This window comes from Agelaius phoeniceus, chromosome 6 (genome assembly GCF_051311805.1).
Source record: "Agelaius phoeniceus isolate bAgePho1 chromosome 6, bAgePho1.hap1, whole genome shotgun sequence".
Taxonomy (NCBI): domain Eukaryota; kingdom Metazoa; phylum Chordata; class Aves; order Passeriformes; family Icteridae; genus Agelaius; species Agelaius phoeniceus.
Genome location: NC_135270.1, coordinates 24,968,363 through 24,991,797, shown reverse-complemented (window position 1 = coordinate 24,991,797; position 23,435 = coordinate 24,968,363). Strand labels below are relative to the sequence as shown.

Sequence of the window (23,435 nt, the reverse complement as noted above, 5' to 3'; positions counted from 1 at the left end):
TCGTACACCACTGCTGAGTGCTAAAGTGACTGGTTAAAGATTCATTTGTCCTTAATTAAATGACCTTAAATTTCTTCGCACGGTGGCTACTGGAAGATATAATTGGAGGCACCTGACACTTATTCACTAACTTTAGTTCAAGATTTTACTCTCGTAAGAGATTCTTCAGTCGATAAATTCTGAAGGATTTATCCCTTTAATGCTCTAGCTTTAATAACCATAAGCTATTTCCTTAATGATTTAGAATTGTGTGATGCAGGAGATAGTTAAGCTTACTCTCCAGGAGATTAATTTCCTGCTTTTGCACTGGCATTGACTTCTTGTTTTTAACAGGAATATTATGGATTTCAGTAATGTTTTCTAATTGCAGTTACTATAATTTATAAAGCATTGTGTGTCACTCTCTTGTGTGCTTTGGAGGTAGGGACATTTTGTGGATTGCATTCTGAGGAAGGTGATGCTTTGCTTTCAGACTGTGGAGAAAAGAGTTTGCCTGGGAGTCCTGTGGCCAGCTGTGCTGCCAGGTGACTTGCAAGGAAACTGCTTCTGCCCGAGGAAGACAACCAAGCCTGTGGCCAGATAAGGACTGTTAGGTTGGCACTGGTGAGAGAAGGAGTACTCCTTGCCTTCCTCTCTACTGATTTTCTTCCTTTCTTTGTGGAGGTGCAGTTGGCTGTGTGGTGAAGACAGCACAGAGCTGATCCAAACTAAAAATAGCCTGTAAAAAAGAAATTTTTTTTCAGTTTCATTAATATTTGTCCTGTTTGTAATGAGGCTGTATAGGCAGCTGTGCTGGAATAATGGAGAGACTGGGAATGAAATGTAAGGGAGAATAAGACTTCCCTTTGCAGTAGAAGACCCTGTATAAAATCTATGTTTATATTACAGCTTTGTCTGATGGTGTTATAAAATGCCTGCTAGGCCAGACCTGCTCTTAACACTATCAAACTTTTCTTCCTCAGAAAACAATTATATATAAACTTCAGATCTCTTGTTTACAATTGTAGCATAAGCCATCAACAGCTTGTTGAATTTGTCTTGTCTGGCTTTAACTGCATGTGGAAGAGTGGGAGCCAAAGCACAAAGATGACTTGTTTATTGGTTCCCATAACAGTTTACTGATTTTACTGAAAACATCCTGCTTGCAGGTATTTCTAGTCTTTTCCTGAACTTTCCATATAAAAATATTATGGATGCTTAAATGACAGATATACAGATATTAAATCCTCTATGGATAGGTCCCCGCATGTTTTCAGTTTATTGTACTTCTGTTCATCCCAAAGTTGACAGAATATTTTTTTCTATTTTTTCCAAAAGCCCACTGGTACTACAGCCAATGAAGTAGCTTTATTCTTTTTCTTAAGTCTCTGATGTATGTTATAATTTGCTCTACATACAGAAAAGAGTATGAACAAAACTATGCATGTTTTACTCAGACCATAGATGTAATGAGGTTGCTTTGACAAGCAACTTTAATATATCTCTACCCTTCTCAAACTGTGAAAAAGGCTCTAGGGGAACCAAGAATGTTTCCCAAAACTGCTTAGCCAAATGCCTAAACATATTCTCCAACCACACTCATAGTGTTTGAGCACAGCAGACTCAGACTGAGTCAGACTGACAGTGTTGCTAGAATAATTCTGTTTCAGATGTTAAAATTAGTGGATGGATAATGAAAGCACCTCTGCTGACTGCAAGTACATTAGAATAACAGAGCAAAACACACCACTGCAGACAGTTAGGAGACTAACATTAATCAAAGTGTTCACCTGTATTTTGTATTGAAGCTTCCCAAAACAAACAAAACCACTGAAAACATCGTTCAGGCTATTACCAGTGGTTCCTTAGTCTTGACAGTACCAGCTCAATTCAGAGCTGGTTAGCCTGAGGATTCTTTCTCTTTACTAAGTAGTGCTATCTCTAGTACTCATCTTCTGAGCATATCCACTTGCATTAAAGTGCCTTCGTGTGGCAATACTTGAAAGCCCTTCTTCAGAATTTGTTGTACCCTGTGTTTTAACTGAGCAGTTTATATTAAAACCATTTCTGCTTCCCTTGCCTATTCTCTTCTTCCCCTCTTCTCTATCCTTCTTTTTCCTGAGTGACTGTAGGGTGAGAAAAGAAGCAGTTTTGCATTTCAGTACACTTAATGTAGCCAAGAGGTTTGTTCTTTGCCGCTTTGTACTTTCAGGCAAAGGAGAAAATTTAGATTAATAGGTTGTTTATTCTTTTGCGTGTTCCTCAAATCAAAGACACTAAATTGCATTATTAAAGTAGTTTTATGTGGCAGGCTTGGAACTGTCCTCACTGAGCTGTACATGAAGAAAAACTATTGCTTTTCATCCCCCACTCATTATGCAGATTGGTGCAGGAACACTGTTAAATGTGGTATCATGTACTATCACTTAAAGACCTTCCTTCTGTACAGCTAATGTTGGGCTCCAATTTCACAGGATGATCTGTCTTGGAACAGACAAGGAAAACCCTAGAAATAGAAACACATATGTCCTTAAATTTTAAAAATTTAAATATACTAACCAGTTTAATAAACAGAGGTTTTTTCAGAACACTAGTGACTGTCTGCTTTGCTTTGCTTTTAAATCTCTTCATTGATGATTCAGTTCATTTGTTTCTCATCCCTTCAGTTAGCAATAATGATTAATTTGGGCTTTAGCGATAGTCTACCCAACCAAATTAATGAAGAAACCATAACAGAATGATCTAGCTAGTGTTGGATAGCTAACTTAAATGCATGACCCTGTCCTGTGGATGTTCTATACTGAACAGGCAGTCATGTAGCTCTGGCTCTCTGAATACATTAGGTACTCTAATTCCTTTTTCATTCTGTGACAGCAGAATCTCTCCTGACCCAAGGCTTTCTGCTTTCAAAGTCAAAAGTCTGGGGGACATAATTTAGGAGTAGAGGAGGCAATTGTGCCTGTCTTAAGTAAATAAGAGGAAACAAGTTTCTTTGCCTTATTGTTCTACTTAAGCTCTAGTTCATGTTCAGAGCAAGAAAGCACTACATTCATCATCTTATGAAATGGTGAGGCTTCTGCTGTGTGGAACACACCAGTATGGCTGGGTGCACAGTGGGAAATAAGCAGTGTCACAGTTACCAGACTGGCTGAACCTCTGAGCTTTCCTTGTATAATATCAGGTATTCTTCAGTGTCAGACCTGATGCAGGATGAAGCAATTATGGTTTTTGTTATTGTCTGCTGCATTCCTGATTCTGCAGTCCCTTTTCCTAAATTAGAATCCTTTAGTTGGTGTGATTGAAATGTACATTCTCTCTGAGATACCAGTGCTAGGTTCTCCAAGTCTCCCTAGAGAAAAGTGTTGAAAGCAAATGTTATGTAGGCTTGTTTATAAGGTACACTGTCATCTTCCACCTGAGGATCATGTAGAATTTCTCCAGCCACTTTCTGATTTCACTTTGCTATGTTAGTTTATATTTGTATCACAGATCACTGGGTTTTCCCTGTCAGGTAACCATTTCCTTTCTCCAAGGGATTTCTAGCTTTCTGGGAGTTGAGGCTGCCAGTATTTTGTTTTCTAGGGTTTGGTTTGTTTGTTTTCAGTCTCTGCATAGAAAAGTGATGTGGCTTTTCTACCTAAAACATGTGAATGTACTAGTGTCTTCTAACTGCTATAGATACTGGGGATAGTATCAATTTTGGTCCTTTTATAACTTTTCAATTCTCTACATTGTTCATTCATGCCATGTTTTCTATTTCCATCAATGCTTGTAAGCCATGATAGCCAAGTTTGTAAAAGAATTACAGATCCCTATTTATAATGTTATATATCAACTTTTAACATGTTATAAAATGGCTAAACATGAATAATTAGACCACTATGTTCTTCTCCTGTGTTCCTACACCGGGGAGGAAATGTGACTGGGTCCCAGATATCCTGTGTGCAGCTATGTGTTTCATCTGTGACAAATATGACAATCACTGAGCTGAACATTGTCACTTTTCTAAAAAATAATAAATTTTTATCTTTCTGCTTAAACATTCTAGATACTATTTTGCCTGCTTAAATTTACTCCTTAATTCAATCTTATTTTTCCTTACAGCTTTTGGACATTTTTGAATCAGACATCACTGTTTGGTTATATATCATTATCATTAATCTTATGTTGGTGACCAGTAGTATTCACACTTAGAAATACTAAAATACTGAAAAGAAGAAGAATATGTTGTACTTACATTTTCTAGTCAAAACTCTTCTGTTCCTATTCCTATTTTGCATCTGAAGGCACATTACTGCAGCAACAAATTCGCTCCTGCATCTCCACATGTTCCTGCTATACAGGACACTTCTAGCAGTTGGATGGTTTTCTTTTTGTTTCCTAATTGGTATAATGGAAAGTATTTTCAGTGCTTCCTTTTTAACATCTAGAATAGGTAACATTTTTACTCAGACATTGAAATTAGAATCAAATCTGTCTAGCTCTGGAAGCTTTTAAATCCACACTGTATTTATGGAAAGACTTTAGAGTAATGCAGACAAGCAGTTCAAAAAGAAAAGAAATTCAAAGAAAAGCTAATTAAATTTCCAAATAATTCACTGATTTGTTATTTTAAACCTTAACTGCAAAGCAAGTAATGATAATCTTCCTTTTGCTGTGGCAGTGGCTGCAGAACTGAGTGTCCCTCATTCAGCAAAAGTCTGTTCTGGTCACAGCTGTGTATACAAAGCTGCAAGTGAAAATGAGATGTACACATAAAGGCTTTCAGTCTATTTCCCTTTGTGGCATTCATCTGTTTGTTCTTTACCAAGCCCCAGAAAACATCCTCCTAAAAGGAAAGCACAAAAGTAAATAGTGAGATTTGTTTTTTTCCTTGATAAACATGTCATGCAAAGTGACTTTCCAAACATATCCCATTTAGTGGAGATCATTTAGAAACCTTGAACTTCATCATTGTTTGTTGCCTACAAGCATGAATCCTAAAGACCCCTATTCTTCCTGTTTTCAATTCCAGGATCAGTTAAGTCTTGTTTTGGCACATGGGCCCATACTCTCCAATCCAGAGTTACTTTCTCTATTTTTCAAGTAACTGAGGAACTGTCTCTTGCATTTGTCTGCTGAATGTCTCTGAGGGTTCTTAGAGATGGAATATTTTTTGCTTTCCTTTTGGATCCCCTATGTGTTAATAATTTCATTTAATCTTGACTCTCTTAAGAGCTAGCACTACTAGTTTTGGAGCCCTTCATACTGCATGTAGGCGGGGACTTGGCACAGCAAAGCCTGAAACAGATCCAGACAGAAGATAACTCATGTGAAAGACAACTGAAAGGATGGATGCTACCTTTAAATGTGGCATGAAAGTGAGAGTACGAATTAATACATTCGTATAGAATCCCCCTTTCTACCATCCACTTCACATAAAGTACTACTAAAATACAGCTACATCTGATGCAGTGAATTGACATAGAGTTCTTTTGGCAGAAACACCAGGAAGCAATTTTTTTCCCATCAGGGCAGTATTAAGAAATATTTCTAATTGCAGGGAGCGAATAGGACCTCAGCTTTCAAGCTTTGCTTTGAAAGATGCAGCACATTTCCTTTGAGTCAAGAACACATGCTGAAATAGATTATATTGAAGTGCTTCTTACAGCTATATTGCTGTACGATTTGCACCATCTGATTTTCAGACTTGCTCCATAAGTCTTAACCTCGAATGGGAAAAAAAGGGCAGATATTGCAGGAAATAAAAGGAACATGTGTGTTCTAAGTCTTCAATGGCTGGAGATGCTTAAAGAGCAGCTTTCATCTCACTCCTCCTCTTAGGGTTTACCATACTTGCATTTCCATGATGGTTTTTTTGCTGAACAGTCAGGATATTGTTGCATGGGAGATCAAAAAATGTAAGTGAAACCACAAAGAGTACAGTTGTGTTAGAGCAATGTAGCTGAGGCCCCAGCTGCTAGTAGAGGTTAATACAGTGTTACTCACTGTGGATGGCCCATCTCACTAACTGTTGCTATTAATGGGTTAGTCAGCAGTAACTGTGGGGTTTTAGTACTACTGCCATCTTCTCTTCCAACTAAGGACAATCCTACATCTTTTAGAGATGGTGTGTTGTTTCTCTTTTTGTTGTTGTTGTTGTTGTCTTCTCAGTAGCCTGCATCACAGCAGCAATCCATCCAGGATTCTACAGAAATCTGATCATGCATCCTTTAGGAGAAATCACTTGCATATCATATCTAGTAAAAATCATTTGCTCACTATGCAAAGTTATCATCCCACAACTAATCAGTTAAGTTATTGCTCCTGCTATTAAGATCCTTACAAAGATCTTGAAGAGCCTGTCCTCGTTATGAGGCTGAAAAAGATTACACAACTGAATTCTGTTTTCAGTTTTAACAAGCCAGGATTACAGAATGGATTCCTCTCTACACTTATCTTCCAGTAGATGACCTTTTATTCCCCTCTAGAAAGCACTGTACAACAACAAGAAAGTGTCCTTTTCTCTTTCTGCAACAACTTGCTCTTTTGTCTAGTTTCTTACACTTCTCTGATTACCATAATATATGCATAGCATCAGTGTTAGGGCATAATGCTTGAATATTTAGGACATTTGCCTGAACTTTCTTCCAGCAAAATATTCTTAACTTGTGGTTCATGGTACATGGTCCAAGGAAGTTTATTTAGCTGTAAAATAGGTGGCATTTAAGTTAAATTTTGACAAAGATGCATTATGTCCATAAAAAACTTTCAGGATTAATAGAAAAGTGTAGAACTTTCTTAAAGAAACATAAAAAAAAAAAAAAGGCTTTGTTTCACTTTTTAGAAATTACTATCTATGTTAAATTTTTATTAAATACGTATTTCTCCATGTGGAATACAGAGAAAACTAACATTTTTTCTCTCTCTTTTCAATCTTAAAAAATTACATTTTTTGGACACATAGCTCACTAGAGTATTGTAAGAGTTAAAATCAAGGGACATTACAGAACCTTAGCCAAAAGCATACTCTTAAAAGGGGCAGTTGGATGCCTTGTTGTTTCAGGTTTCTCTTAGTGCATTCATTCTGTTCTGTATTCAGACCAGTTCTGTAGTGGTGGTCATTTACAATCATTAATCTAGCTCATTGATATTGTAATGGGCTCCAAGCATTCTCTGTGAAGCTTACATGCTCCACTGCATTTCCTTCTAAATAACTAATGATGACTTCTTCAGTCTTGTCATTAACCAGATTACCTTTCTCCAGCCAGTTGTCTTATAGATTTGCTTTGTTTGAGGTTCATTTTCTTTTTAAGTTTTCACACTCATAAAAGAGAGTCAATATTGGTGTGTTTAAGAGCATTTTACATGACTGAACAACACTGCCCAAGCATAGGTCCAGATACCATATTTATTTTTATGAATAGAGACTTTAACTGTTGATTTGGAGGCTCCTAAAAACAATGCCCTTTCCTTTCAGACTTGTTTTAGACACTACAACATTAATAACATTAATAACATTAATAACATTAATGCAGTAAAGTCAAAGAATGGCCAGGCCTGCTGGTGGCTTTCAGTTCTTGGAAGATGCATGTTTATGTCAGGTAGTCAAATGGTTCCAGGTGAACAAAAGTACACAGAGAAAGATGTTCTAGATCCTTCAGTGCTTTGTGGATCACAACCAGCTTCTTGAGTTTCAACCACAGTGAGTTGACTGCTTTGTGTAGTTGCATACTAGTGTCACCCTTGGTGGCATGTGGAATTCTCCATTCTTCACGTGCCTGAACTTGTCTCCTTCATGGCTGGGCTCGTGATGGATGAGTTTCAGAGAAGCAGTATCAGAGTGCCTGCTGTGATGACAGCTCTTAGTAAAGGTGCAGTTAACTGTTCAAAACCTTGCAGTGAATTAGTTAAGAGTTGATGTGGAGCAGGGTCAGAAAGACACACAAGGCTATCCCTAGTCATGATACGAATTATGCTGAAATTATTTGTGTCTCTTCCATTGGGTGCTTGTAGCAGCTGCACTGTACTTTGAATGCTTCTTCCAAAGAAGTCACTAAAAGAGGAAAGTCCAAAACATTCCTGTTTTATTCATTGTTATGAAAAAATTGTTGACTGTTGCACCTCATGCTTTTACAGGCCACCTTGTGCCATATGAACACATATTTGAAAATACCTGATTCTATCAGAACTGGATTCATTGGAACTTTTCACTGATGTTTCCTGGAAAAATTGTCTAGAAAGAAACTGGAAATCAAGGAAATCTTGGATCTTACATTGCTACAGCAATCTTCAGCATTTCCACAGTTCATTGTGTCCTCCTTATCCTCCACCTCCTCTTTCTTTTAGGTCACTGTCATAGCTTTCCTCTGCTCCCTGACCCTGTGTGCATGACACAGATAAGCTGTCTGCCAGCTAATTGTATTTCTTGGGGCTCCCAAAGCAGAAAGGAAATACCAAACACTAATTGAAGACTGGCCATATTGTCACTAGTCCTAGTACATATCCGAGGGAGGATATGTAAGGTCCTGCATTGACTGAAATACAGCTGCATACCACCTGCCCATTTACTCTGCCCATCTCGTGATGTGTAACCATGAATTCTTCAGTTGTTTTGAAGATCTTAAGCTTAATGACAACTTGTTTTCTTGAGTAGGGGCTGATCCACATCTTGTCTAAAGATTACTGCTGCTGTTTGGGAGCTTGGGGAAATGTTGATGGTCTCCTTCAGTAAAGTGTTGCCAGCATTCCTGTACTTCACTATTAAGAGTGCTGTGCGTCCTGTTTCAAGTCGTTGAGCAGTCTGCCCCCCAGATGGCCAGAACTTCAACAGGAGTGTTTTCTCCTTATTGTTTAAAAGACCAATTAGCTCTGGCATTGGATTGATTATTTTCTACACAAGTGACTGAAAACCTCTCAAAGTGAGGAAAAGTCAGCTGTTGAACAAGATAAAAGCAGGCTAAATCACCTGTAGCTGGGGAGATCGGCTGGTTATGTCTTTAGTAACCTTAGAGTGAAAGGAAAAAATAATTTCATAGTGGACACATACAAAAAATGTCTAATGTTATGACATTTCAGTTATAAATTAATTTCACTCTGAAATGGTACCTTATTTCTAGTTTTCTAGTTTATCTGTCTTAAAAGCCATTTATCTGTCTTGTGTTGTTTTGGTCTGGGTTTGCTATGCCTCTGAAACATGATACATTCTCATACTATAGTCCACAAAACTAGGCCTGTGTTCCTTTTTAGAAAGCTAAATGTCCTTAGAGATCATACTCAATGAGCTGAGCATATCTTTAGGATTATATGTGCTTTGGAATATGCATGGATTTATCTTTGTAAATGTTAAAGAACATTGCATGGAGAAAATTGGGTGTCCATTTAAGTCACCATCTGGTTCCTGTATTCAACTATGTACTGGAAAATTTAAACCAGACTCTTTTGTTTGTCATCTTCTATCTTCTTTTTCTGCTTCTGGAAATACTGCCAGAAGTTGTGGCTGCTTCTCCTTTCTTATTGTTTGCTGTTCTTGCACTTTAGGAACTCTGAATTCTTTAAGCCCAAACTACATTCAAAGTCCCACTCTAGACTTAAAATAAGAAATTAAAGAGTTGACATTGTCTTTAGTGTTGCATTAGGTATAGTGTTTAGGTTCCTAAAGGGAAAAGATCAAACTTTAGTCATGTTTCAGATTTTCTGTGGGTTCAGGAATATCACACTGTATCAGTTAAACTCTTTGAGTATTGGAATGTTTTTTCTACAACCATGAGAGCTGAAAACTTTCTCCGTGTTTCTAATGAAAGTTTGAATTTTTCAGTTTGTGGATGTGCCATGTTAGCCACATAAGCACACCAAATGATAGCCTTGGACTGTACCTTTGGCACGGCTCATGGTGCCCTGAGTAGCATTCACTCAAAGCTGAAGTAATGCTGCCACATGAAACACTTCATACTAAAGGGTAATTATGGGGCATGTGAAAGAGACTAGGGAATGATTAACATTTGTATAAACAGAAAGAATCTGGATTCTGGGGATAGAATTGGAGCAGTTCTGTATAAATTCATTTTCTGTTTTTGTTAATATGGTGAGTGGTTTATTGATAAAAGGGCTCAAGATCAAAGTGCAGGAAAAAAATCACACCATCGAGAAGATTTAACTCTTTTAAAAACTTTTAGCTTGCTCAAAGTAGGATGCTACAAGCTTTGCCCATAATGGACCCATTTCTCAGTTCATATGAACTGTCCAGGCTACCTCCAGAACAAATTACTTAATTCTTCATATCAGCTGCAGCTGAATCTTTTCCTTCTTACCCAAGTACTTAAAAACTGGCTTTCTGCTCAGTCACAATGCTAATCCTCTCTCCTTGTTCTCTCTTGCAACAGTCCCCCAACAAATCTTTTTAGGTCAGTCTGCTTAGCTCTCCACTATATTCGTCCTGAGTCAGACAGATTGTTCCAGGCAAATCTCATAAATCTCTTTCACTCTTTGTTTTTTCACATCATAAACTGGCTGTTTTTATCTGTTGTCAACAGGGGTCACCTAAGTCTGCTTTTTGCAGTCATGTGCCTTTTGTAGAGTGCAAAACATCTTGTTTGTGAAGACTGCTCACCTGCAGCAGCTCCCTTCCCTTATGTCTGGCAGGATTTTGCTTGTATTCTCACTGGTTAGGAGAGGCAATCCAGGGTGCAGCCAGTTGCTGAAGGTACCTTTCTATCTGAGCCAAACTGTAGTTATTCTGCATTCTTCAGTTACCCTGTCTGTTTCTGCTGTCATGTCACGTCAGACACAAAGGCTTCTGGGGTCCTTTCCTGAGGGTGTCCTGGGACCCCATTATGGGAGGACCTAAACAGTATCAGTGGAAAGAATAGGTTTGTGAGTAACCTGAATTCATCTGCCTGCATGTTTAGTAAGGATGCCAGAAGTTCTATCTTGAATGTGTCTGATACCAGAGTGTTCACAAACCATCTCAGCAGGCAGGGTGCAAGTACAGCAGGTAAAGCTGAATCTGCTTTTGATTAGGAGGATCTCTAATCTTAGGACATTGCCTTGCACACATCTTGGACTTTAAGGATTAAAATGTCTTAAGCAGGGAACTACTTAAGCCTATCTAACAGTTTTTCTCTGCTGAGGAGGAATGAATCTGCTGTCCTTATCCACCTCCTTCCCTCTTCCCTGCACCTGGCTGTGCTCTTCCACAGCTTGCTTTGCATGAGCTTTCATCACATATTTCTGAGAGCCAGTGCAATTCACTAGCCCAGGGGAAAAGTTGAGTTTTCTCAGCAAGAGGTGTGCTGAGTGGCAGAGCTGGTATGAGGGGTGGTTCAGAGCCATGTGGCCACCAGCAAGTGATGGGAAAGGAGAAAGAGGAATGGGCCTGTCCCTTTCAGCAGGAGTAAAAGTTTAGTTTGGCTTAGGTGCATGTTGAACTTCATCATCAGGAAGACAGAGTGAATGCATCCAGTTGTTAAAATAAGAAAATACATGCTAGTAATTTATGAAATGTATAAAATATAGAAATAATATATGCCAGACCTTGGTACAAAGCCACAGTATTAAAAGCCACTTATGCTGAAGACTCCATGTAAAGAACAGATTCGTATGTTGATCCATGATACCATTTTACCATTAGATTTTACCATTATCTTCTTTAAACTATTCACTAGAAAATCTTCCTTTAAAAAGAATAAATTGGTTCTTTTATCTAACCTGGCATTAATCTTTGGCTTTTAGAGCATTTTCCTATTGCTTAAAAGTAATAAGTGAATCTCTCTTAGTTTTCTTCTGATTCTCCTACACTCCTTGGACTATGATTTAATGATTGTAGAAGCTGTCTGTACACTTCAAGAACAAAATTAATCTTGCTGTACATGTCTTACATGAATATGTTCAGTCTTATCCATGGATTAATTTCCCTAGAATTCTTGGCTTTTTGCTTGTTATTAGCAGTAGATGTATGGAGGAAATTAGGCCGTAGGTCATGTGAAAAAGGCACATGCAGGGTTTAGCCTACTAGCCAGATGATACTTGTGAAGTTGCAGTACTATCAATGCTCATGTTTATGTTCACTTTTTTGTGAAATTGTAGTTCCTGTAGACAGCACGAGAACACGTAGACTTTTATTTTGGGGGGCTTTTGGGTTTTTTGTTGTTTTCTACAATGTTACAATCCTTCATGGATATAGGGAGAATCCTAAATATTTGGTACTTAAAGCAGAAACACTAAAAAACTAAAGGCCAGCAAATACTCTTCCAACTCTTAAAAAAAAATAAAATAGGCTGTTCTCTGTTATATTTGCAGGAGACTGATTTACAGCTCTATGCCTTTATGACTCTTGAATGACTTCATGACTGTGGTAGAAAAACAACCTGTGGAAATTGTGTGTCCTACCATAATTCAAAGGGGACAGCTACATTGCTCAGGGCTCCAGTCTGCTTGGATACTGGTTGTACATAAAAATTATGGGAATAGGGAACTTTAATGTATATTCATCAAGGCAATCCTTGTGTTTCTGGGAAGCTAATAATGTGACTTTTTGGGGCAGATTTCATACACCAGCTGCAGTAAGTATTCTCCTACTGCTTTGGGCATTTTTATAGCTGTCACAATGTTGTGACAACGTTGTAGATAGCTACTTTTTGTGTTAAAAGCAGCCTAGATACAGCAGCAATGACTGCAATTCAGGCTAAGTCCTAAATATTTATTGGCTTCCTGGGTAGATTTTACAGCCTTCACTGAGCTGCAGGCTTCTATGTCTAGGCTGCTGTCACTATGGAAGATAACTGGTTTTAAGATCATTCAGGTGTGTCTACACTCACACACAACACTGACAGCAGCATTAACACATCATTTAGTATTCCTGGAGTTTGCATCACTCCAGGTGTGAGTGAGGTTGTGTGCCATCTGTTAGCCACATACAAACCAGAAACAGGTTTAATATGTGCTTTAAAAGCCAGGGAAGTACAAAGCAGCTGCCTCCATGTTTCTCAAGGTAGGCCATTTTTATCCAGAAAATGGTACCTTCTTAGACTGTACCACATGGACAAAATTCTTTCTCCTCTGTATCTCTGAAATGTGAGAAACAGTCTGCCTCAGGCACTAAAAGACAATAAACTACTCACAGGAAATCCAGTCTTTAGGAAAGTGTTAGGATTTTGCTGGTGGCATGGTCTCAGTACCAGTACAAGCTAGTCAAGAATGTGAAGTCTAGTAGAGCAAAAATTATGCTGAACTGTCAAAGTACTTCCTGTTAAGCTCCTTCTTAGTGAGCTGTTGTTTAAATTGACTTTGGAATTTGTTATTAGCTCTTTTTTAGTAGAAGAGTGAAGTGTTAGTTCAGCTGTAAATGAACATGATTAACATGGAGACTGCAATCTCCATCCTTAAGCATATGGTTATGAGAAAGTTTGTTCCACTGCAGGGGCATGGTAGTGTGTGTGTATCTCACTGCCCTGTGCTGTGGGGTCAGATTTAAACACTCCATGATTTGCTTCATTTGTTACTGGAACTTGAGATGCAGTAATTTGTGGTAGCAACCAAAGTGGCAGTTGTGGATTCTAGTTTTCACTCATTCTGACTGGTACCTTCCTTCTTTTCTTTCTTTCTTCATCATGCAACATTGAGCTCTATTTACTCAGCTGTGGCCTGGAGACAGGAAGGAGCAACGTGGTCATGCACCAAAACTGCCCTTGTTTATTCCCAGCAGCTCTTGGCAAACAATGTGGTACATGGGCAAATGTAATTTTCTGCATGGTCTTCACTGACCTTGCTGTAGGGCATAGGAAAACTGTGATCAGAGTAAACTGAAGACACCTCCTAAGGTCTGTGGTGATCCCACTTCCTGTATAAAAGGTACCCAACTATAGCCTGAAAAATTGGTATGATTTGTTGGTCAGGCGCCTGGGGTGTCTACAGGCTGAGTTGTGTTACAGCCTAAATAAGTCTGCCTGTGTGCTTCACTGAATAATTTGGTGCCATTTCCCCAGGCATTAGAAACAAAGTGTTTCTTTAGAGCAGGAACTTCTCTGCACCACTTCAACTTTATGGGCAGTTTCTAGTCTAAATGGACCATTTGCCCAAAGATTGAAACTGTAATTAATTCCACTTTTATTGACAACAAACTTCATTCTCTAACATGCTGGTTTGCGGTGGATCTCTGCCACCCTTTCCCAAATTCTTTCTGATCAGACTTCTGCTTTTATTCTATATTGTTTTGTTGTTTTATGGTGGAGGTGAAAGGATAATGCTGTGACTTGGTAAGAAGACAGAGAAGAAAAAGACAGCCTGAATTATTACAAGTTTTTGAACTATGTTATTTCTGCCAAGTGAGAAATCTCTTTTTATGCCTCACAACTAATGCTCTCTTAGGGCCTAGTTATCTTCTCAAGCTGATTTTGTCTCTCAGTCAGACAGGGACTGAGAAAAAAGTGCAACTTTCTTTGGAAACCTCATTCTTAAAAAAAACTCCAAAAACACAACCTCAAACTCCTTTACCTTCAGGGAAAAAAGAGACTAAAAACCAAAATTATTGAAAAGGGACGTAGCTGATTAAAGCAGGCAGATTATCCTTCTAGAGCCTGTCTGTTCTGAATGTGGGAAGGATGCTTTGTATACTGCTGGACACCACTCTGTGGAAGTCTAAAAGGGATCAAAGCAGAGGAACAGATATAACTGGGCTAAGTGGTGAAAGAAGTAGAGGGTAAGATAAATGTAGTTATCTGTTAAGTAGATCGAATAAGATACAGTATGAAGAAGGGGTTATTATAATGATCTGTTGACAAATGAAAGAAAAAATAATAACAAGCAAGAGGTGTTAGGATACATAAATAGGAATTTTAATTTAAGCAAACAAAAATAGAAATTGAGTATTGCATAAAGTTTCCAATTGGTGTGATTCCTTCAGACCAACATCTAGACTTTTTAGCAAAGATCAGAAATTTATTGTCCATCATTATTCAAAGCTAGATTTAGAATTCCTTGAAGAGTAAGAGGTCCATACTGTCCTGTTGACTTATGAGAAAGGGTCTGTTTGAACAAGAGCTTTTATTTGCCCCATGTTCTCTGTTTTCCTGGTAATCTGCTTCCTGTGCTGGGCCTGTGGAAAATCACAGAATCACAGAATGGTCACTGACCACAGTGGGTCATTTGGTCCAACCTTCCTGCTCAAGCAAGTTCATCCTAGAGCACATGACACAGGATTGCATCCAGATGGTTCTTGAGTATCTCCAGTGAGAGAGACTCCACAACCTTGTTGGACAACCTAGTGCATGGTCACTCCCCCAATAAAGAAATTCTTCCACATATCCATGTGGAAATTCCTGTGCATCTGTTTCTGCCTGTTGCTTCTTGTCCTACTGCTTGGCACCATCAAAAAGAGCCTGGCTCCATCCTCTTGACACTCTCCCTTCAGATACTGACAGATATTGATGAGGTCCCCTCTCACTTGTCTCTTCTCAAGGTGAGCAGGCCCAAGTCACTCAACCTGTGCTTGTAAGAGAGATTCTGCAGACCCTTAATAACCCTTATAACCCTCCACTGGACCTGCTGCAGGAGTTCCACGTCTCTCTTGTCTTGAGGATCTCAGAACTGGACACAGTGCTTCCCATGTGGCCTCACCAGGGCTAAGTAGAGGGGCAGGATCACCTCCCTGGACCTGCTGGCAGTGCTCTTCCTAGTACACCCCAGGATACCATTGGCCTTCTTGGCCACAGGGGCACTGCTGGCTCAGGGACAGCTTGTTGTCCATCAGGACCCCCAGGTCCTTCATCACAGAGTTGCTTTCCAGCAGGTCAGCCCTCAGCCTGTGCTGGTGCATGGGGTTGTTCTTTCCCAGGTGCAGGACCCTGCACGTGCCTTTGTTAAATTTCAGTTGGTTCCTCTCTTCCCATCTCTTCCACCTGTTGAGGTCTTTCTGAATAGCAGCCCAGGTGGCCAAGAAGGCCAATGACATCCTGGCCTGTATCAGCAGTAGTGTGGCCAGCAGGACCAGGGCAGTGATTGTTCCCCTGTACTCAGCAGTGGTGAGGCCACAGCTTGAACCCTGCGTCCAGTTTTGGGCCCCTCACTGCAAGAAAGACATTGAGGTGCTGGCATGTGTCCAGAGAAGGGCAGTGGGGCTGGTGAAGGGTCTGGAGCACAGATTTTAGGAGAAATAGCTGAGGGAGCTGGTGTTGTTTAGCCTGGAGAAAAGGAGGCTCAGGGGAAACCTTATTGCTCTCTACATTCACCTGAAAAGAGGTTGTAGAGAGCTAGGGGCAGTCTCTCCTTCCAAGTTACAAGGTTAGAGAAAATGGTCTCCAGTTGCACCAGGGAAAGTTTCGATTGGATATTAGGAAAAATTCCTTTCCTGAAAGTGTGGTCAAGCATTGGAATGCTTCCCCCTACCCCCCTTCCCTCCCAGGGAAGTGATGGAATCACCATCCTTGGAAATGTTCAAAAAACATGTAGATGTGATGCTTAGGGTGTGGTTCAGTGGTGGACTTGGCAGTGTTGGTTAATGGTTGGACCTTGCTGATTCTGTGATTCTAAGTTGTGGCTCTCATCTGAAACAAGGTTAATTATTTGGATAAGAGCCTAATGAAGACTAACGTGTGTCGCAGACATCTTTTTATGAAAATCCTTTCTTAGGATTTTTTCTTCCTGAGAAGCTGAGAGGCTCCAGGAACAAAATGTAAACAATGGTTATCTGCTGCTGTGGAATGCAACAGGTGGATCCATGATTGGTCTCGTGTGGATATTTGGATTTAGTGACCAGTCACGGCAGAGCTGGCTCTCTCTCTCTGTCCGAGCCAGCTGCCTTTGTTATCATTCTTTTCTATTCTATTCTTAGCTTAGCTAGCCTTCTGAGATAAAACTCTTCCTTCTATTCTTTTTATTATAGTTATAATGTAATAGATATATCATAAAATAATAAATCAAGCCTTCTGAAATATGGAGTCAGATCTACGTCTCTTCCCTCATCCTGAAAACCCCTGTGAACACTGTCACAAACGTGTTTGTGGCAAAAGAACGTATGCTCTGTACCTCAGTCCTGCTGTCAGTGCCCTTGAGATCCTCTCCCTCACTACTGCTTGGCTCTACTTCCACCTCTGGCTCTTTCTTCCATACTTTGCATTATTCTGTATATAGAAGTACTGCAAAATTGCTGCTGTTCAGCTAGTCTTCTTCTTAGCTCCAGTCCACAGCCTTTTGGACTGTGAACATACAATCATGTAGGGCTTTTTGACATCAGGATGTTTCCATTCCCTTGGGATCCCTAAGCTTCCCCAAGAGTAACCTCTTTTAGACTCCTTCTGCTGAGCCACAGAGTTCCTTCTTGACCAGTCTTTCACAAAGCTGCTCTCTAAAACATGAATCATTTGACTGGTTTTCTTGTGTGTTTTGGATCTTTGTTCTGTGCTTCCTATAATACAGTGACCAGATTTGTACACATTATTCCAAAAGAGACCATCCAGCTGCCTTACTGAATGCCAAAGTAATAACGTCTGTGGTTTATACTCTGTAGCCTTCCACACACAACCAAAAAACCTTGTTTGCCTTTGTTACTGCTGCCAGATGTTCTGTGGATGATTTTCAAGTGTATTGTGGGGAATGTCACCATGCCAGTGAATTTCAGCAAATTTAAGCAACTTTGAAATTATTCCTTTTTCCACATGGTTATATTCAAGTAAAACCAAACTGTGTTCTCACTTGAAACTGCCCTGTTTTGGTTACCCCTTTTTCACACCGAATCACTCACTACCTGTTACCAGTTTCTCTGCAGGAGCCTGTACAATAGGATTTTCCCTTCATCAGGCCTCTTTCAGATGGTGCTGGATCTCCATCTAAAGAGTTCAGCTCTGAAAATCTAGGGAACAGTTATACTGTCTTTAGTACTCAGACTACTTGAATTGGGAGTAAAGGGAATATGAGGCTTTTTTCCTAGAGAGGCAGCAAGGGGAGGGAACAGTCTATAAAAGTCTTACAATGTTCTCACCTCTCTTTTCCTGCAGATTTGCTGACAGCACAGGAATACCACTGCCTGCTGCAGTTGCTCTGCCCTGACTTCCCAATGGAGCTCACTCAGAAAGCAGCAAGGTGGGTCCTCATCTCTCTTTAAAGGCAAGATTAATCCTACATGCATGGACTTAGGAACTAGACCTGTGAGTAAAGGTAGGGATAGGAACCTTCAGCTTTTAAGGTTTTGGGGAAAAGAGACACCGTCTTTTGAGGTTAAGAACAGGGTGTTTCTTTAACAATGTGAAAGAGTATATATTTAAGATATACAAAGGCTGAAATATCAATGCAGAATGCTGCTGTTGGCTCTGTGTTGAGATGAGATGCAGATAAAAGAATGTTAGCCAATATGTTTTTAACTGACATGTTTTTTAAACTCTATTTCAAATACTGTTTACCATTCTAAAATGTGTTCCCCCTTGCCCCAGCTTCTATGGTTGATAACATTTAAACACACTAACCTCTGAAAGATTGCCAGTGTTTTAAAGTATGTTTGGTAAGAACAAGGCAGCTAATCTGTTTGAAATTTTATTTTAATCTAGACAAGGCAAAAAGCAGATAGCTGGCTCAGGGCGTTGATAATGTGATATGGAGTATTTTACTGATGGTGCTTGCTGATTCCAGTCCAGCCCGGGCAGCTGATTATTAACTATCTGATATGGAAAATGTAATAAGGTACACACATCTGTTCAGTTGCTTGTCACCCAGTGCCAGACTAAGAAAGAACACTAACCCTGTAGCAGAGATATATCTGCTGCTTCCTTTCATGGAGGTACACAAGCACCAGTCCCATGTGCTGGTGTGTATTTCATAGGGCTCCAGCTGAACTGAGCAGGAATTTGTGATGGTGCATGCAATGAAGGAGACTTCAGCATATCTACACATGTTGTGATGTTTGCGTCAAGGAATTCAGTCCACAAGGCTGCTGTAAACTAGAGGCCCCATTCAGGGGCCTGCTGCACTGTTGTGCATGTGTTGTAGAGATGGACAAGCTGGCTTTGGGAGCAGGTGTTGGAGAGATATGAGATCTCTGTTAGAGGCACACAGGCTCAGGTGGGGGTGACCTTACTCCTGCTTTTGGCTGGCTACAGATTTACTTGCTCATTGCTAGCTCTGTAACAAGCTAATCTAATTGAACAATTTTAATAAAACTTGTCATATTTCTAAACCATTTTTCTCTTTGCTTACAACTGTTGCTCTTGTCCTTTTTCTGGTCTACACTTCCCATTGTCCTCCATGGTCTCTGCCTGTTAGAAGGGTGAGCTCTACAGACTTTCTTACAGCACCAGTTGACCTAGTCTTTGCAAAACACCAGTGTCACATGCAAACCTGGAGACATTGTTCCTTCTTCAGTCTGCACACCCCAATTGTTGCTAATTTTCTTCTGAAAAGAATTAAATAAAGTAGCAGCCGGAGTCGCCAGAACATTCAGTGATACAGGCAGGACCTGCATTGGTAGTGCTGTGAAGAGGGCAGTCATAGCTGTAGCCTGAGTGCTGCGTGACTGAGATGCTCTCCCAGCACGGTGCAGTCCACTCATGCAGGAGCTGTTGCTGTGCTCTGATAACAAACAATAGGACTAAGATCAGGATATGTCAGAACATTAGAATGGAGGCTACAGCAATATAGGTTTTATTCATGTAACATCAGAGAGCTCTATTTTCCTGTTCCTGGTGCAGAAGCCATACCCAAAAAATGAACTCGGATATCTGTGTCTCTGAGATTTCTTGGATTTTTTTTTTTTTCAAATGGTTATAGCCATTAGCAGATTAAAGACTTTAACCTACAGAGATACCTTTGATCTTCAGAGACACCTTTGGCTTTCTGAACCTTGAAATTGCAGGACAGAAAATAAAGGAATTTTTTTTCTGGTTTATTGTCATGATTTTAAGATCTGTACCTGAGCACTGATTTTTCTATTGTAAGGGAAACACAAGAAAATCACTGCCCACATTTGAGTAGTGACAGCCCAGTAGTTCACAGCTCCTATGCTGTTTTATTTGGCGTGTGATCAGTACTAATGGAACTGTTGCAGTGATCAGTACTAATGGAACTGGGGCTTGCAGTTCAGTACTCATATTATTAAAAGATTGCCTAAGAGTGCAGACTGTTTTTTATGTTTTGCATGTTTTGCTTATTTTTGCCTCCATGTGTCAGTAAATAAACCAAGTCTCTGAAAACTCATTTGAGCCAGCCTGGCTTTAAGACAGATAGTGTCTTTAATGGTAGCAGAAAATGGTAAAAGTGCTTTCAACTTGCCTGGTCTAGAGTTCATCCTGGGAACATCCTGTCTAGTCTGGATTTCTGAGATTTTAACCACAATCAGGAGACCATAAAGTTTCTCAATTGGCACAATAGTAAGGCTTTCCTGCCAACCAAACCCACTTGACCCCTGAAAAACCACTGTACCCTCTACCAGAATGCCTCAAGTGTAGGCATTTTTCTTCAGTCCTTTCCAAAGTTCCTCCTTGATTTTCGTTATTCACTGAGTGCCAACCACTAACTTTTTTAATACATCTGTGGCCTCAGGATTTGAATTCTAATTTGGACAAGAAAAAAAAAAATCCCTTGAAATATGAGATACCTGAGGATCTCTTTTGAGTTGCAGCTCATACTTTCAGATTTTGCCCTCAATTTTGGTCCTGCTGTCTGTGTTACAGTCCATAGCTAGGTTTTTCTCCTTACCAGATATTTCAAGGAAGAGGTGCAGATATGTTGCATATGATGCTCTCTCAACTTCCTTGAGTGCTTAGTCAGCTGGCTATGTGGTGGAATTGCCAGCTGCAGTCAATCTCCTCATAAATGATTGTATTGGATTTAAAGACTTCTCAACATTTCCGGCGTGCAAAGCCCTGGGCCAAGCAGAGTCAGTAACCCAGCACCAGAGTGCACCTGCTTCTATTTAGATGCTCCTCTGACACATATGTGCTCTACAGGCTTCCTCAGAGGCTCCTTGCTGTCTTTAATAGCAAAAACTGTCCAGCAAATTCTCATACTTCTGCAGACTTTCTCATGCTCTCCTCTAAGTAAGAGACTGGAACTTGGTGCTGCAGAGCAATGCCATTGACCAGAGTTTTAGATTTAACAAGTGAAATGAGTTGCTTGTTAGGAAGGTGATGTAATATTGTCTCTCTGCATAACAAATATGTAAAACCACACTCCACTGTTGTTTTCCTGCATCTTTGAGAAGAGAGCTTTGGTGCTTTGAGGGTATCAAGGAGACAAACCATCATTTCAAAGGAGGGAGTGCAGCTCATCAGTGATGTGGCCAATTGCATTTCCAGTGCTTAAATAGTGGTTGGAAATGCCAGTGGCTGAGCAGTTTTGCCTGAGAGATGAAGATGCTCTGCCTGCCAGCTTCAAAGCCATTTCCTTGATGTGGCCACTGACAATCTCAGTAACATGCTTATTAGTGAGAATTAAGAACTGAAGCTACTGCTTCTTTAGACAGGAGGAGAGGAGGCTTCTGGAATGTAATAAATAAATCAGAAGCACTTTGACATCTTCAAAGGGTTTTGTTTTAAATACTGGTTTTTCTCCTGGGGACCCTCTTAGCCCCGGTCTTTCTTCTTTGAGATAATTAATTCAAGCTGCTCTACATGTTTGATTTTGCCACAGTGAACAGAACTGGTCTGAGTGGCAGGGAAGTCTTGCAAGATCCTATGTTCTTCTAGGTCAGCCTCCCACACAGCTCCCTGAAGTCTTTTACATGAGACAGAACAGTGTTTCTCCAGCAATGTGTTTAGACAATTGATGCTGCGGGATTTGATGTGCAGATTGCATCTGGCCCTGTGTTCAAAAGGGTCCTTTTGGATGACCCATACTTTGGCTGTAATGAACTGGCAATACCCATATGGCACAGTATGCCAGATGCTGACTGTACAGGTTCAGTAGACCTAGATCCACTTGAAAAGAGATACCAATTTCCTTTCTTTAGCATTGCCTTAATACTCTGGGGTTTTTTCCCATCAAAGTGGAGTATTTTCTTCTGTTTTATAGTCTAAGCTGTCATTGTTTAGATGAGTTTGATTTTCCCCACTTCAGCAACCGACCTTTTTATCCTTAGGCAGTGGTGGCAGTGACCAGAGTATTGTTTTTGTTTTCATTTTTGCCCTGAAATCCACAGGTTTTTTCCCTGAAAGGAAGAGCTGGACTTTGCTATCACTTATATTTCATGTTTATGGCCTGTGGCTGGTATTTTCCATATTGAATATGCTTCAAAATAGGGATGCATGTAGCTCCCTACATGCACCAACGACTTAGCAGGGACAGAGAAGACTGTCCCTGGCCCAAGAAGTCTTCAGTTGCCATGATATTTGACTTGATAGTCAAATAATAGACCTATTATGAAAAGAGACTGATTCTTTCATCAGGAAGCGAGGATAGGATGTTCACAAAGTGCAGTTAGGAAGCTGAATGTTGGTGCAATGTTATTTACTCTGTAGTCAAGTAGAGTTTGTTTGAGTATAGATGGTGAATTGCAACTGTTGTGACCTTTATGAATCTGAAATATGTCCCGGTTTGATGAAGTCTGATATACAGAGGAATAGCATGAGTCTCATTCTGCTTACACCAGTTTACTACTTGTGTAACTGTCCTGTCTGTAGTCACATTTAGTCAGAAGCTGGACTTTGATGATCCTTGTTGATCCCTTCCAACTCAGGACATTTTACAATTCTGTATAACCATGTGAACCAGCCTTGCAGTTTTTGTACCACTGTTTGTTCCATCATGTCCACCAGGCTTTGAATGTCACACTGCTCTGTTCACACTGTAGCTGAAGTGTGTGACTGACATTAAGGATCTTCTCCTTGCTTCAGGTTCTTAGGCTGCCTTCAATTGATATTAGGGCATCCACATCCATGCAGCAATGGGTGCTCCCATTTCTCTCTCCTAACTTCTTATACTGGGCCACTAGCAATCCTCAGTTGCCCATAGTTCCTTGGCTGCACTTTCTCAAGGTCTGGGGTTCCTGGTTACAGACTTTAGTTTTTTTGTAAATGCTAAACTGTTTCTCTCTTATCATAGGATTGTGCTGATGGATGATGCAATGGATTGCCTGATGTCTTTTTCTGATTTCCTCTTTGCTTTCCAGATCCAGTTCTACTACTCAGGTAAATTCTGAGAACCTGTTGACTTCTCCCCCTTGTAGAATTACAACTTTACAGCTTCCCAATCTTTGCACTTTTTTGAAATTTGAAAGGATATGTTTTTTTTAAAGAAAATATATAGCTAATGGACTCTACTGATGAAAAGCATCACAGATGTCAAGAGATTAGGAGACTTAATGAGGAGATGCCAAATTGTTGTGAATAACGACACACCCGCAACTGCTATGTCTGATGAATTTATTTGTCTTGGCCTTGAGACATGAATTTCCAGCTTTATCTAGACTATGTTAACAGCTAACAATTAGCTTTTACTAGGAACATTTTTTCCCTTTCTTTAAGGCAAATATTCAATCCTGCTGGATACAACATAGGAAA

At 39.9% G+C, this 23,435-nt stretch overlaps 1 protein-coding gene across 1 annotated transcript in view; it reads left to right on the top strand.

Moving 5' to 3' along the window:
* Window positions 1-23,435, top strand: part of CSTPP1 (centriolar satellite-associated tubulin polyglutamylase complex regulator 1) — a 79,821-nt gene that overhangs the window by 47,224 nt on the left and 9,162 nt on the right. Inside the window, exons 4-5 of the mRNA XM_054634913.2 lie at window positions 17,946-18,030; window positions 22,978-23,063. Coding sequence (XP_054490888.1) covers window positions 17,946-18,030; window positions 22,978-23,063 — 171 coding nt within the window. The remainder of the gene's footprint in view (window positions 1-17,945; window positions 18,031-22,977; window positions 23,064-23,435) is intronic.